The sequence below is a fragment of the Cololabis saira genome, chromosome 22 (genome assembly GCF_033807715.1).
Source record: "Cololabis saira isolate AMF1-May2022 chromosome 22, fColSai1.1, whole genome shotgun sequence".
Lineage (NCBI taxonomy): Eukaryota > Metazoa > Chordata > Actinopteri > Beloniformes > Belonidae > Cololabis > Cololabis saira.
Window position 1 is genome coordinate 24797008 of NC_084608.1, and position 14900 is coordinate 24811907.

General features: G+C 43.4%; 1 protein-coding gene across 1 annotated transcript in view; it reads right to left on the reverse strand.

The window, feature by feature from the left end:
* Positions 1-14900, reverse strand: part of scrib (scribble planar cell polarity protein) — a 79189-nt gene that overhangs the window by 18488 nt on the left and 45801 nt on the right. The window contains exons 20-32 of the mRNA XM_061713617.1: positions 13926-14243; positions 12907-12987; positions 11235-11477; positions 10762-10872; positions 9824-10117; positions 7858-8046; positions 7654-7773; positions 6999-7055; positions 6349-6405; positions 5372-5452; positions 1723-2106; positions 623-694; positions 416-469 (exon numbers count right to left, since the gene is read on the reverse strand). Of these exons, the coding sequence (XP_061569601.1) occupies positions 416-469; positions 623-694; positions 1723-2106; positions 5372-5452; positions 6349-6405; positions 6999-7055; positions 7654-7773; positions 7858-8046; positions 9824-10117; positions 10762-10872; positions 11235-11477; positions 12907-12987; positions 13926-14243 (2061 nt within the window). The remainder of the gene's footprint in view (positions 1-415; positions 470-622; positions 695-1722; positions 2107-5371; positions 5453-6348; positions 6406-6998; positions 7056-7653; positions 7774-7857; positions 8047-9823; positions 10118-10761; positions 10873-11234; positions 11478-12906; positions 12988-13925; positions 14244-14900) is intronic.

Here is a 14900-nt window from a genome sequence, read left to right on the forward strand (position 1 = left end):
AAACGCTGAGCAGACAATGCAACATCACCAGTTTCAAGAGCTAATCTGATTTCAAAATCAGCTTTTGTCGCATACTAAATATGTAGAGTGGATTTTTAAAATTGAGATCTTGACAACTGATGATGTTGCTTAAGCAAAAGAGAGATATTCCCTTTGTGAATAATAAAAAAGTAAAGCTATATTTGGTCAGTAGAGACATTAAGAATTAACCTTTTTCTCTAAGAAATGCGCATCTAGCGAAGCATCAGTGATTAGATTCATACAAGCAGTCACATGCTTTTCTATGTGGCAGGAATAATGCAGCTAACTTGTTTTATTACAAGATAAAGGGCTCATAGCAGCCCACATAACTGCTGAATTTAAAAAACAACCTTCAATCAAGGCCAGAGCAAAGAAGGCCACGAGCCCCACTTACGAAGCGCGTCTCCCTGCCTGCACACAGGGAGCTGTTGGAAGAGTGCTGGCTGGGCTAAGGGTGGGAGGGAAGGTCAAGAGGGGTCAGCTGTCAAATACCGCCTCTAAACAGCTACAAGTGACTCATGGAAAAGGATCAAATAAAGGAAAAGATGGCATGAGGGCAGGTGGTGAATGCTGGAGCAGAGCAGGGCGTCGGGTCGCTCACCGGCTGAATGGTCGGAGAATAAGGTGCTTCCCTGACGGGGCTCTCCGTCCTGGCGTAGTCAGAGGAAGGAGCCTTCAAAGAAAAACATCAAGACACCAAAGACAGATTTAACAGCTGTGTCATGTTTCACTCAGAGCACTAAAACAATAGAAATATCCAAAGAAGCCAACTGTCATTAGTTAAGTGTGCCGTGAATTCATTTCTAAGTGAATTCAACAAGTGACAAGCTCTTGCTCATGCACTTTTCAATGTCCTGGGGATCACATTCCCCGGTGATTTATGAGCCTCCTCACAGCTGCCGGGCCCGTCATTCCAGTCGGTCCGATGAGGCGACGCGGCACCTTCAGAGCTCCCAGAAGCTCTACGCTCAAAAACATGCACCAGTTCAGCTGGTTGTTAAACCGGCACTAAGGCACACAATATTGTACAGACAGAAAACTATACAGGACTGTCTCAGAAAATTAGAATATTGTGATAAAGTTCTTTATTTTCTGTAATGCAATTAAAAAAAAAAAATAAATATCATACATTCTGGATTCATTACAAATCAACTGAAATATTGCAAGCCTTTTATTATTTTAATATTGCTGATTATGACTTACAGTTTAATTCCCAGAATATTCAAATTTTTTGAGATAGGATATTTGAGTTTTCTTAAACTGTAAGCCATGATCAGCAATATTAAAATAATAAAAGGCTTGACATATTTCAGTTGATTTGTAATGAATCCAGAATGTATGACATTATTGTTTTTTTATGTAATTGCATTACAGAAAATCACAATATTCTAATTTTCTGAGACAGTCCTGGATGTACCGGTACATGTTTTGTCTTAAACTTCTTTAATCCCTGGAAGGATTTATTTTCCACTATTCATCAATCCTCAATCTGCTGACTTAGGTTCTAACTTTTTTTTTTTTTTGCTTGAAACATTTGTATCTTAAACATTTTTGTGCAATTGACAGATTCTTTATTGGATCACATGAACACAACTTTTGGACATTGAAAAATGTCTCCTACGAGGAACACAGTGAGCAAAGCAACCAAGTGCACCGTAACACACCATGCCTTCTCCAAACCACACTCAGGCAGGGTCTTGCCTTGCTGAACAGCCAGGGCTGCAGCTGGCCCTTCTTGCCGTAGCCCACAGGAGGCCCCGACAGGATCTGCTCTCCCCGGGGAAGAGCCTTCCCTTTGCGGTTGGCCACCAAGAACGGGTTCTCTTTGAAGCAGATGGACTGCGAGTCCACCAGACATTCCTCTTCCTCGTCCTCTTCAGGAATATATGTTGATCCCGAGTCAATAGTGGTTGTGGAGCCGGCATCGTCGTTGGGGGAGAAGTGGGGTACGTGAAGATGGCCGAGGTCCGTGTTTGGATTGGGGCTGTGGGGGTTGGCGGGTTGACTCAACCCGAAGGTCAAGGGCTCAAAAGTGGCGAGCAGGGGAGCCTCCATGGGAGCGGTCAGAGAAACAGAGGTAGCAAACTGAACGAGAGCAGAGGGAAGAGGAGGACACGTGCTGTAAACTAACAGAGACTGGCAGGAAAAGCTCTCAGTCACACAGACGGGAAAAATAGTGGATGAACTAAGACAGGAGGTGATCTAGGGTTAGTGTGATATTTGCAATCACTATTTATTTTGAACATAGAAAAAGAAGAACACTGCAAAAACTCAAAATCTTACCAGGAATATTTGTCTTATTTCTAGTTAAAATGTCTAAGTTTTAGTCAAAAAATCTCATTACACTTAAAACAAGTCAGAACCAGAAAAATAACTTGTTATTTGACGATTTTCACCTGTTTCAAGTAAATTTTCATTTGAAATAAGTAAAAAAATCTGCCAGTGGGACAAGATTAGTGGTGGGGAAAAAAAACAATATTGCAATATATTGTTGCGCTCTGTCACGATGAATAATTGATAAACTGATGGCAAATATCGATATTTTATTACAACACACATAATGGGTTTACGAGGTTGTCGCCGCACTATTGTTCATGCACTTTAATTAGTCCTGCTGTACAGTGTTTACATTTACAAGCCTAGCAGGCAGTGAGGCACTTTACAAATGCACTTTCTTTGTACATTGTATAAAGTTTTGGCATTGAATAAATGCATAACTACAGACATTTTCCTTTTTATGGGTATTTTTTCTTTTTCAGTCACATATATCGTGATATATGGTTGATGAAATTTCTTACAATATATAGAATATCGTAGATATCGTGCATCGTGGTATTATCGTTATCGTGGGCCACATATCACCACAGTATTGAATCATGAGTTACCCGTATCGTCCCACCCCTAGACAAGATTTATCTTCTCATTACAAGCAAAAAAATCTTGTTCCACTTGCAGATTTTTCTACTTATTTTAAGTGAAAATCTACTTGAAACAGGTGAAAATTGTTGTTTTTTCCAGTGATGAGTCTTGTTTTAAGTGTATTGAGATTTTTTTGACTAAAAATTAGGCATTTTAACTAGAAATAAGACAAATATTCTTGTTAAGATTTAGATTTTTTGCAGTGAAAAGCTACACACTTTATCGGGTGCACCCACTTCGAGTCCTTTAGAAGGATGTAGGATCGAAAGTTAAAACAGAAAGTTGGTCTCCAACTTGTGATGCAGTGATCAAGTTTACAGGAAGCAGTAAAATCTTGCAGCATCAAGTAGGAATAACTACAGCAGCTTTGAAATAGATAAAATAATCATTCCAGGCAACTGGAGTAACGTACACGACGAGGAGAACCTGCAGTAGCAGGTCCAGCTACAGCAACATCCAGCTCTGTGGCTCACTGGGATCTTTCAGCCTGGGTTTCTGCTACTTTAACTTCTCTAGAAGTGGAAACTGTTATCCTTCGAGGATTGTGTAAATATAAACAAGACGGAAACTTCTCACTGCTCTTCTGAGGCCTGTGGAAGTTCCTGAGCGCCCATCATTCCAGACTTAAATGGTCCTGTGTGCTGCCAGACATCCCCGCAGACCCGGCCCCCGGCCCCCGCTTTAAATAAACTTTATCAGAGCGGAGAAGCACTCGACTTCTAGCTCGGCCTCAGTTCACACCGCGAGGATGGCTGCTGATGTCACGTCAGTCCAAAGATGATGATTTTGAACCTGCATTAGAACCTACGGTCTTAAAAAATTTGGTATTTATCTGAACTGGGTGATAATAGTAGACGGACTAAGAATACAACAAGCATTGTGAAGCGGTGATGCGGTTGGCCACGTGCTGACTAGAAGAGTGGTGGGTGCAGCGAGGGTCACTGGGCTGGAATGTGAGCGAATGTCCTTTTGGCTGGAGTGCAGCGTTTCAGGGACAGCTGGGCTTTTAAAAAAATCAGCCTGCTGGCTCGCCAACATGCCAACGCAGTGAGCCACGCGTCAACCAGGAACTGAACCATTTTTAACTTCTAGTTTGTAAAACTAATTTAATTAAAAAGCCCATACCGAATTGTTCTCCTCAGGGACTTAAAGTTGACCAGTTTTTCAAGTGAAATTATAGTTAAACTAGACACTTCAGCCGTCACAAGAGTAGAAGTGCTTTTGGCAATTCAGGAAACTTTTCTTTTTTTAACTGTTCTAAACTCAGAGGACGACATATTGATCATATCTGAAAAGAAAAAAGATATGACTGTCATTTTTGGTTTAAATTGTAGACAGCATTGTAACACCAAAAAAGCACCTATTTTAGTTGAGTATTCCCCAGAAACTCCTGATGATGTCATAACTACGATGACACACTGGACTCTGATTTATCAGCTCCGGTATCTCCGTTTTCCCAACAATCGTCCCTGACTTCCAGTAAAGACGGTTCCTAGCACTCTCAGTGACTAACACGCGTTGGACCACGTGGGCCGAACAGCTGCATTACTACGTTCAGAGGCCAGAGACCTCAAAGTGGGGCACAAAGGCAAAGTCCATTTACGTTTACTATTTGAAGACGGGTGTTAAGATCGAACAACGTCTGAACTTCTATCGGAGAACCCGTCAAATTTTCAGAAAACAAGATAGTCGGATCAAAATATTGAACCAGAGTTGAGACAAATGAAAGAGATAAGACAGAATAATAATAATAATGATAAAAAAGAGGGACCCGTCAACTCACTGAAGGATGGCAACCCGGCAGCGCCGTACATCCACTCCAACTAGTCTAGCAACGACTCGGGGAGATTCAAGTGAAACGCTCTCAGACCAGACCCTCCTCGTCCGGTGGGCACCCCACCCACCAGACTTCATCGACTCTAGCCAGATGCAGGTTTAAAATATCACAGAGGACAGGCCGGTTGATAGTTGGCAGCTGCTCCCTTCCCCCATGTCACCACTTCTCCCACGCGTTCTTCCTTCTCCTTCAGCCCCCCAGGACCAGGCCTGCTCTTCTTTGAACACACTTCTTCTCCTTACTTCCATTTTCTGTGTGCGGGCGTTTTCCTCCGTCTTTCATCCACCGATGTCCTCACACAAAGTTCTTTGTGTATTATAGAAGTCCTCCTGCCCTGGTTACCGGGGCGACGTGTCATGGCTGTAGCTCGGTTACGTGCTCCTGAAGGTGCAGCTGGTCGGCTTTTCTCAGTTTCCAGGAGCAAACATGTCAGATTCCACGAAGGTCTATTCTGAGCTTTGAAGGTCGTGAAGAAAATGCTAACAATTTGCAACCTGAAGCCCTCAGTCGTGTTCGAAGTATTTTTATTTATTCAATCAAGTCTTGTGCATATTGTAGCGCTGTGACAATATCGGGGCGTGCAGCGGGACTTACCCTGTTGACCTTCTGCAGACTGGTGGTGGGCAGTGCAGCCAGGGTTTTGTAGTCAAGTTTTAAAGGTCCAGTGCCAATATTCTATTAAAGAATAGAAATGCAGAGGTGAGACGAAGGCTCAATTTACAACAAAGCCACTTCCTACTCGTGGAACATAAACATCCATAGCCGCATGTGAGAAGTATTTGCATCAAACGGAGCGGGCTTTGTGTGAGTTTTAATCAGCTGGCTCACATGAGGCGAATATTTGAATGAATGTGGGAAATCAGTGAGTAAGATCTGACTGAAGAACTCACAGTAAGTGAGGTAGAGGGGCTTCACACTTTCTTCTAGGCTAGGGTCTTATATATTGCTTTCCACTCATTTATTTGACTCGTATGCCAAGCATTCCCAACTTTTACTACAACCACGTGTCCATAAATGCGTTTCCAGCTATAAGAACATGTGTCTCCTGATGTGACTTTCAGATCTTAATCTCTGGATATTACTGGCATTTCCTGTTGGAAGATGGTTCATCAGAGCCGAAGAAAAGATCGACACTCCCCTTTCATCTAAATTTAAAGCGGCCACTCTGATGCGGCAGCTTGCTGTGTCAATGAGGATATGTCAACTCAAACTTTATTTAAACCATCTGATCATGAATTAGACAAACTGTAATTTCCTCGTGCTCTGGCCTTAAAACTACAGGAATATCCAAGTTAAAACCTCAAACAAAAATGTTATTTATGATTTTATTTAAGTCCTGCACAGCTACACTTTCCCAGCACCCGCTTTTCCCTGCATTTCTGCTGGTCTTCTGCTTTTGTTTCCACTCGTTTATAATCTGGACATCCGCTCATCCGAATCAGGACCTTGTTCAGTAAGATCTAACCTGCTCCAGTAAGATCTGCTGACTGGTTTGTCTGTGGTGTTCACGGGTAGCCTGCAGCTCTGCCCAGACAGCGGGTTTGAGCAGCGGCCAGTTACGAGTGTCTCACCTCCGTCTCCTCTTCTAGCAGGCGAGTTGCCTCCTCTCGCTCCAAGCGCATACGCTCCTTCACCATGAGAGGAAGTGGAGGAGTACAGTACAGAGAGGAGACACCCAACCAGCACACAGCCGCACAGTGATGCAATCATGGGTGACACGAGAGGAACGGAGAGCGTTTACAGAGGAGGGGAAGACGTGTGGCAGGGGGTGGAGTGGAGAGATAAGAACAGTGGAGAGGGATGTGGGATGATTGGATGATTTGTGGATCACACCAAACGCACCAGAAGGAAAGAACAGAGAAAAACAGAAGGGAAAGAGAAGGATAGAACCCACACACATTAAAAAGTATTCCATTCATGTCGCTATGAGAGTAGAAAAAGCATGCAGGGCGGGACATTGCAGGAACAGTTTTTACAAACACCGAACCCATACAGGCCGTGGAGGAGAAGCTGCATTCACCCAAGACCTGACTACAGCTATGATGCTCACTACTTCACTTCACTGTCCAGGTGTGATCAAAGAAAAAAGGGTTTCTTGCCTTGCTTTCTCTTCATCGCTGTTCTGACCTGACAGATCCCCCCACCCTTTTTTTTTTTTTTTTTTTTTACAATTTGGCTCCCCTGAACAAAGATGTATTTTCAGTTTTCAAGTTTCACTTACCACTTTCTCCATCTCTTCTCGTTCCCACTGCGATGTCTCTCGAACCATCTCAGACTCCTGGAGGAGAGAGCCACATTTAACCTTACAACGCTGATAAACAGCTGCTTTTCATTATATGTATATAGACATATATGTATACATATATAAAAAAAAGCCTAAGCTAAATAATTTCTTTAGTTGTGTCCTGGAACAAGGTGGAGATTACAAACAAGCTTGCTGATCTAACTGGACGAGAAGCGCCAGGAGCAGAGTAGTCTATAAACAGAGCCCTACATTCCTTCGGTACGGGCAGTCACCCAAAACCTAATCTGGGCAAAATAAACAACAGTGCCGGTGCATTGTGGCGGCTCTGGCCGAACGTGTGTATACGTGGTGTACATGAGTGGAACGGGCAAAATTGTACTGTCACTCGAAATTCCACCTGATGATGCCAAAGTGCTGTGGAGGCAACACTGCTGGTGAGGCAGAATCGCTGAACAAAACATTTCAATCATGTATGGACTTGAATACCAGCGGGTTTGGTTCCAATGGTACCGACTTTCACTGCGGTTTATGATGGAGGAAAAAGAAAGAACCTCCATAAAGATAATTCAGAGAAGCCATACTTCACTTTTTTAGCTTTTCTTTATTGTGGTGTGTTTGATTAAGGTTGTACCTTCTGCATTATCTCCATCTCCTCAGGGCTCAGGTCTCGGTCTATGGAGGAGATGCTCTCCAGACTGTTCTTGCGCACGATGCCCGTTGCAAATGGGTTTGCAATGATGCCGGGGGACGCCTGGAAATAAACCAAAGTTTAGCTACATCCAGCGTCCCGAGAAAGAAGAAAACGACCCAAATCCGCTCGCTCGCAGCATCTCACCTCCACAGCAGCCACTTTGTTGGGGTCGAAGCCATCACACACCAGCATGACCAGCGAGTCCCCGACCGCGCGCAGCACCCGCACCGCTTCCGTGTGTGTCATTCCCAGCAGGCTGTGGTTGTTCACCTCCAGAATACGCATGCCCACCTGCAGTCTCGCATCTCTCGCAGCTGCTCCAGTGGAACTCACCTGAGGACAGTCACACCTGAGCGTTACTATGTCTCCCAAGTGACTAGTGGCTTTAAGTAAAGCTGAAGCCTCTAAATAATGCAATTATGCAATAATGCACCTTTCAATAACCACGTCTACCTCATACTGCTGGACCTTTCACTTTTTTTTAATTGTATATATGTTAATAAGAGCTGTCATTTGTCTATTTACTGTACAATGAGCGAAATTTCCTGTCTTGTTTGACCTGATTTGGCCAATAAACCTGATTCTGATTCTAATGCAGGCTTCAACAAGTCGAGTTCAAACCAGTGTTGTTTTTGTCAACAAAATTATTTCGTCGACGCACCTTTTTTTCATGACGATAACAAGATGTTGACGAGCTTAACGTGGCTCTTTGATGACTAAAACATGACGAGACGTGTTTGAGTTTTTGTTGACCAGACGAGACTAGACGAAAATGTTAGTGGGTCAGACGTACAAAAAGCATGACATTTCTGCCTGCCTTTGACATGTCTGTCAAAAATGTAAAAATACCAGCACTGCAACCTCTCCTTGTTTTGAAACGCCCACCTGGCATGACCTGCAGCACCTGAACGCAACACGGCTGCATCACAGTCTCACAGTCCGGTAGGATGATGGACCTGCGGCACGGGGCTTGGTGGTCGGAAACGACCAGATGATATATGGACATATTTTCAATATAATCAAGCATAAAGAAAAACAGAATGCATCGTAGAGGGAAACGGCGATAAATGTGGCCACAAACTGGGTGGAAAGAATCTCACAATCTCAAGCGGCACCTGAAGACTCACCACGAAGGTAAGTTACACCGAGTCCTGTTAACATATACATACAATGTTGCTCGACAATCGGCTTGTGATCAATTTCACATGATTAATTGCTGATCAATTGCTGACTTCAGTCTAAATTAGCTTGGGTGCGCTGCTATCCCAGGCTGAAGTTAGTTTAGTTGTGCTTATGTGTGTGTAACTGGTAGCCTGTGTGTAGTACATGACAGGATTTTGGTCGGGCTGAAAGTGTAATAAGTATCATATTGACCCATGTTTGAGTGACTGAAACGTAGACTAGAATATAATATAGCATTTGAGACGTGTTGCTGTTCCCCATGTGTCTAAATGAACAGCACACTTGGCTTCTTTTGTAACGTTAGCAGCATGTTTAATCATATTTACATTCAGTGATGGTCTGGTCCTCTCTGTGTTTATGTTCGTCAGCACGTTGTGATGTGTTAAACTGGTCAGTTATATGTGCAGCTTTATCATACGTAGAGTCTGCTAGCTTTAAAACAGAATATACCTTTATTATTGTAAATATTGGTGAAAATACTTTCTTTTTTATCTTTTCTTTCTATCTTTTTTTTTTTGCAAGCCGGAGCTTCGGGAGCTGCGTGCTAGCCTGCGCCCCTTTTACCTGCCGTTGTTTATGTAATCATTGCTCGAGGATCATGTTCTGGATCTCTGGAAAGATCCAAGAGACAACTTCTGTTGTAATAGACGCTATATAAATAAAATTGAATTTAAAATTGAATTTCTTTTTTAAATTTAAACAGACTAAAACTGGACTAAAACCTTTTTGAGTTTTCGTCGACTAAAACTATCACATACAGAAATGACTAAAATGTGACTCAAACTAATAAGCATTTTCGTCCAAAAGACTAAGACTAAATCTAAAATGGCTGCCAAAACAACACTGGTTCAAACTAAAGGGAAGTTACTTTGAAAGGGTTCAAAATGTAGATGAGCTGGGGAAGTTGTGCTGTAAATGGCTTAAGCACCTTGGAGATGAAGATCCCCTCGTCTGTGGGGTCGAAGGGGTTTCCAGCGTGACCTTTGGCCCCCCCGCGGATGCTGATGCCGAGCTTCTCTCCCGGTTGCTTCTGGATCAATATTTCCTGCATCCCCGGCGGGGAAGGATCCCGCCTCACCAACATGCGGATCTCCTGCTTGTTGGCCAGCAGGGCGCGTACAGCCTCCTGGTGCGTGGCGTGCCGCAGGTCGATGGCGTTCACCTCTAGTATCCGGTCCCCAACACGCAGCCCACTTTCACTTGCCAGACCGTGAGGAATCACCTGGAAGAAACAAAGAGAGTCGATGACGGAGGGATTTAAAAGAGGAATTGGGAAACACAAAAAGCGTATACCGTTTTTTCTGCACTATAAGCCGCTACTTTTTTCATAGGTTTTCAACCATGCGGCTTATACAAAGGTGCGGCTATTCTGTGGATTTTTCTTCCACCGCTCGGGGCGCTCTAACCGGAATTAGAATCAAAACTAAGACAAAATAAATGCAAAGAAGAATACGCTACTTCTTCTTTAGCAGATAGAAGTAGGTAGAAGCAGATTTCAAACAGATAAATAGATAAATAAATACCGGTTATTTTATCTTGGTTCTGTACCGTTTTAATCAGCAAAGTTGCTGCCGTGTTAAAAGACACTGTTAGGAAAGGATCTATTTAGGTACAAACATGTACATCATTTACAGTTCAAAATCCTTCTGTACATGTAGTAAATATCTAATCTAACAACGTGAATATTTGCGGCTTGCATATCTTTTTTTTTTTTTTTTTTTTTTTTTAAATAGAGCAGATGCGGCTTTTATGCAGGTGCGGCTTGTATATCTTTTTTTTTTTTATTATTATTGAAAAAATAGAGCGGATGCGGCTTATATGCAGAAAATGGTAATTTGCAAATAAGCAAATATTTTGAGGTCAAACCTTTGAGATGAACACCCCGGGTTCATTGACGCCAAAAGGATGACTGGCGTGGTCGCTGCCTCCCACAATGCTCAGACCTAGCGGCCCGCCTGACTTGACCAGGGCCACTTCCTGTGTGGATCAGAGATTTGATGCACAAAGAGCTTTTAAAAGCATTTCAAACCTTAAAGTAAAACCGAAAAAGAAAAAAAACTCACCGTCTACAACTATTTTAGTAAGATAAATAAAGAAATTGCAAACCCAGGTGTTTCTACTGCATGCAAATGGAGAATCTGTTCAGACTACAAGCTAAAGCACACCGCTACGTAATCATACCATGCACCATCTTCTCTGGAGCTGGGAAGCGTTAGGGATGAGGCGGGAGCCACAGGAGCAGAGATTAAACTGAAAGCCTTAGTGAGATTTCTACAGCGCTGCCCACTGAAACGTCTAGAAAAGAAGACATGCTGGATATCTGAACAAGTGAAACTTACCTCAATGGGATACTCGTCCTCCATCTGGCCCAAATGGTTCCCTTGAAGGCCGTCTTCCTCCTGGTCCGGGGAATCTGAGGGTTCTGGAGGTGGAGGGGAGTGGGGGCGGGCCCTGTTCTGACCGGGAGAGCCCCCTGGTGCACTCAGGTCTCGCTCCACCAGCAGAGCGATGGTGGGGGAGGTGCCAGTAAGGAGCGCTACTGCCTGGTCATGCCTGGCCTCTGTCATGTCTACACCATTGATCTGGATCAACAGTAAAAGCAACCACGGAGGGTGTCAGCCCACCAGGATGCTCCTCAACCATCATTTGTTACTGGCACAATAAATACTTGAGAACAAATGCAGGCTGGAACTGGTGCGCCGCCAACCGTTGACTCACCAGACGCTGCATGCCATCGCTCAAAAGTTCAAGTCCGTTTGTAAAAACATCTCGTACACTCTGGCTCTAAAATCAGAGGTTTTCTGAACGCGTTACAGGTGAGCGCTATTATTTGAATAAAAACACCCGTACAGAGCACTTTTAGAGGAAAAGAGAGAGGGTGGTATAACAGCAGACTGCTGCAAGAAAGTTAAGCTGGCTGGAGTTTACTGAGGGAGAGAAGCTGCAAGCAAGCAACACTACTCTTTAACAACGTTTCACTGAGCACCAAAGCTTATGATCATTTATTTTTAACGTAATCACTTCAGCACCCCCCACTACTCATTGCCTTTGTTTACTTAAAACACAGGTGGAAGTGAGTACCCAAAAGTTTGATCTTAAGTAAATAAAGGCAAACAAAGTAGCGCCTAGGCCCCTCATGAACACCATTCTGTCTTTAATTTGTGCACATTTGACTTCAGATTAAAAGGGTAGATTTCAAACATGCACAATCTTTTTAAACGATGCACTAAAGTCCACAGAGACAAGCAGAGGTCAGCACTGGCCCGACAGTACCAGCTTTTACTGAAGGCTGACGTGCTGCTGCAGCTGTGGCAGCACACGTGTGCCACATCTGCAGGACAACAGTCTCAGCCCACACCACCCAACACCATAGCCACCACCAAGCAGGCAGGGAGACACACTCCATTAGTGAGCATGCAGGAGGAGGAGAGAGTGTGACAACGGAAGAGAGACAAAAGGAAACGGAGAAGAAGCAAGAGAAAAGCCGCCAGAGGAGGGAGGAGAAAAAGTCAAGAAGCACAGCAAAGAAGATCCAACACAGAGGGACCTGAAGTAAACACTTTTAACTAGGGGGCAATGTCACATTTATTTTAATTTAAAACAGGTAAAAAATCCATGCATATGCTCAAGTGTGCATGGGTGTGTAAAACAGGAATAGTTGCCATTTATATGAAGTTAGATAGAAGCGAACAAAGCCACAATTGAAGTGAAATTAGAGGAAAGAAAAGCACATTAGAAGTCATGCAGGAGCATCTGAGAGAGATGGAGCTGCTCTAAACGAGACTCTGGGCTGCTAGAGCTCGTATACTGTACATGTACACGTTATGAGTGAGTCTGATGATCTTATTATCTGAAAGTGACTTAGATATGTCACATGAGGGGGAAAAGAGAAATGTATACAATTTTAAATGTATATTTCTTCACTACTTTTCAGGATATGTCAGAGTCTTCCTGTCTTTGAGACAACGTCGTGAGCATGACAGCAACATGGAGAGGAGTGAAAGTACTTACAGTGATCACCCTGTCACCTACACGCAGCGTGCTGTCTCTGTGTGCTGCTCCGCCCTCAGCTATTCGGGAGATGTAGATCCCCTAAAAGCAGAGAGAAGAGACCGGGTTCACACAGTCGAAGAAATTTCAGTAAATACGGGCAAATCAATCCTGATCCCACAATATTTGTCTCAATGTAGTGTTGGTAATAAAGCCGTCAACATGAAGTGCCAAAGCTCATTTTGTTGCTAAGCCCGTGGCTACATTAGTGTGCTACATTAGACTGTGTTGATGGTAAAAGGCATGTTGCAACCAGCAGAAACCCTGCGATGAATCAGAGTGCTAACTAGGATTCTGGCAGGTGTGAGGGTTACTTTCCTGTCGGTATGTGAGCCTGTTGCAAAGAAATCTGAAAAATCTCTTTATCGCTCTCCACAGTTTAACGAAAGTTGAGTTCAGACCGTGAAAAAAACACAAAAAAACAAGCAACTCTTGAAGTTCAACTCATAAACATCCCAATACGGCGTCATCATGAAACAAAAAAGCCAAAACATGCAGAACCAAAGTCTACCACGCTACCTCATCAGATTAACTAAGAGCTAGTGGAGTCACTGCTTCAATTAAAAAAAAAAAAAAAAGAAGAAACGTTTAAAAAAAAAAAAAAGGCAAGACTTACATCAGACCTGGCTAAAATCACATGTTTATGGGTCCTGTCGTCTATGTGCGCTCCCTGATGTGACGGTACGGCGCTGCCCTGCATATACACCCAAACCTGTCCATTTACAGCAGACCTATCAAGTTTCAGCTTGGCTATTCATATCTCCGTCACCAAGGGAGAGACTATAAACACTCTGGCCTGAATAGCCAGCGCTTAAAGACAGACATCTCTGAGAGTTACTGTGACTTCCCTTCCCAATTTCCAAGACGATTCCAGTTATTGACCGTGTAATGAGATCCTTTAATCACTGTAGGACTGGTTGTGTCTGCAGCTGTGAAGTAAACTGTTTAGTGAAATACTGTGTGCAACCGTCATATCTGACCGTGTCTCCGGTGCGGTAGGGTGTGGAGCCTTTTCCCCCGGCGATGCTGAACCCCAGCCCCTTGTCGTTGCGGATCAGGCAGGTGGAGAAGCGCTGCCACGGCCCGCTGGGAGTGGCCTCGGCGTTGAAGGCGAGACCGCTGCTCCGTCTCTCCCGGGGGAAGTAGTCGTCCTCTGGCCGCAGCGGCGTGGTGGTGATGGCGTTCTCCGGCTCCACCATGCGCTCCCGCAGCACCGTCATGGACACGGTCGCCCCGGAGCTGCGGAGAGCCTCCACCGCCGTGTGGTGCTCTGCCTCGTGCAGGTCCACGCCGTTCACCTGAGACACAGAGGGACAGTAGGCCTGTGTTGAAAAAAAATCGATTTCCCAATTCTAAAGCGATTCTCATATTAATTCCTAAAAATCGATTCATATGTCTAAAGAACGATTTTTTAAATTTTTTTTTTCCTTTTATTTATTTATGTATTTTTTTTCATCATTACTTTACAACTTTTGGTTATTTTTTTGTTTATCCCCAAAAAAAGAATGTTTTGTTGGACACGACAATAACTGGTGCCATGTTTTTGCCTTTAAATATGTTTAAAGGTATGAAAACATTAAAGTGTTCAGTTATAATTGCATAAATTGTCTATATTTCATTACTTTATATACTTTATATCTTGGGGTTACATTAGCAAAAAATGCTAAAAACCAAATGCTCAAAAATTAAAAACCAAAATAGACCGAAAATGGAACAAATAAAAACGGAATGTGGGAAAAAATAAAAACGATTTCATCCGTCTCCGTTTGCCCTGGATGTGTTTGGTAATTCTGGCCCACACGATGTTTCTGAAAGCAGTTCTATCAGCATTCTGGGAACTGATTACAGCATCATTAGCTGCCAATACTTGCTGTTTAATCTCAATATAATATAATATACTAGTAGTAATATTTTGTATAACTACAGTCATATAATTCATGCTACAGCTCAAAAAA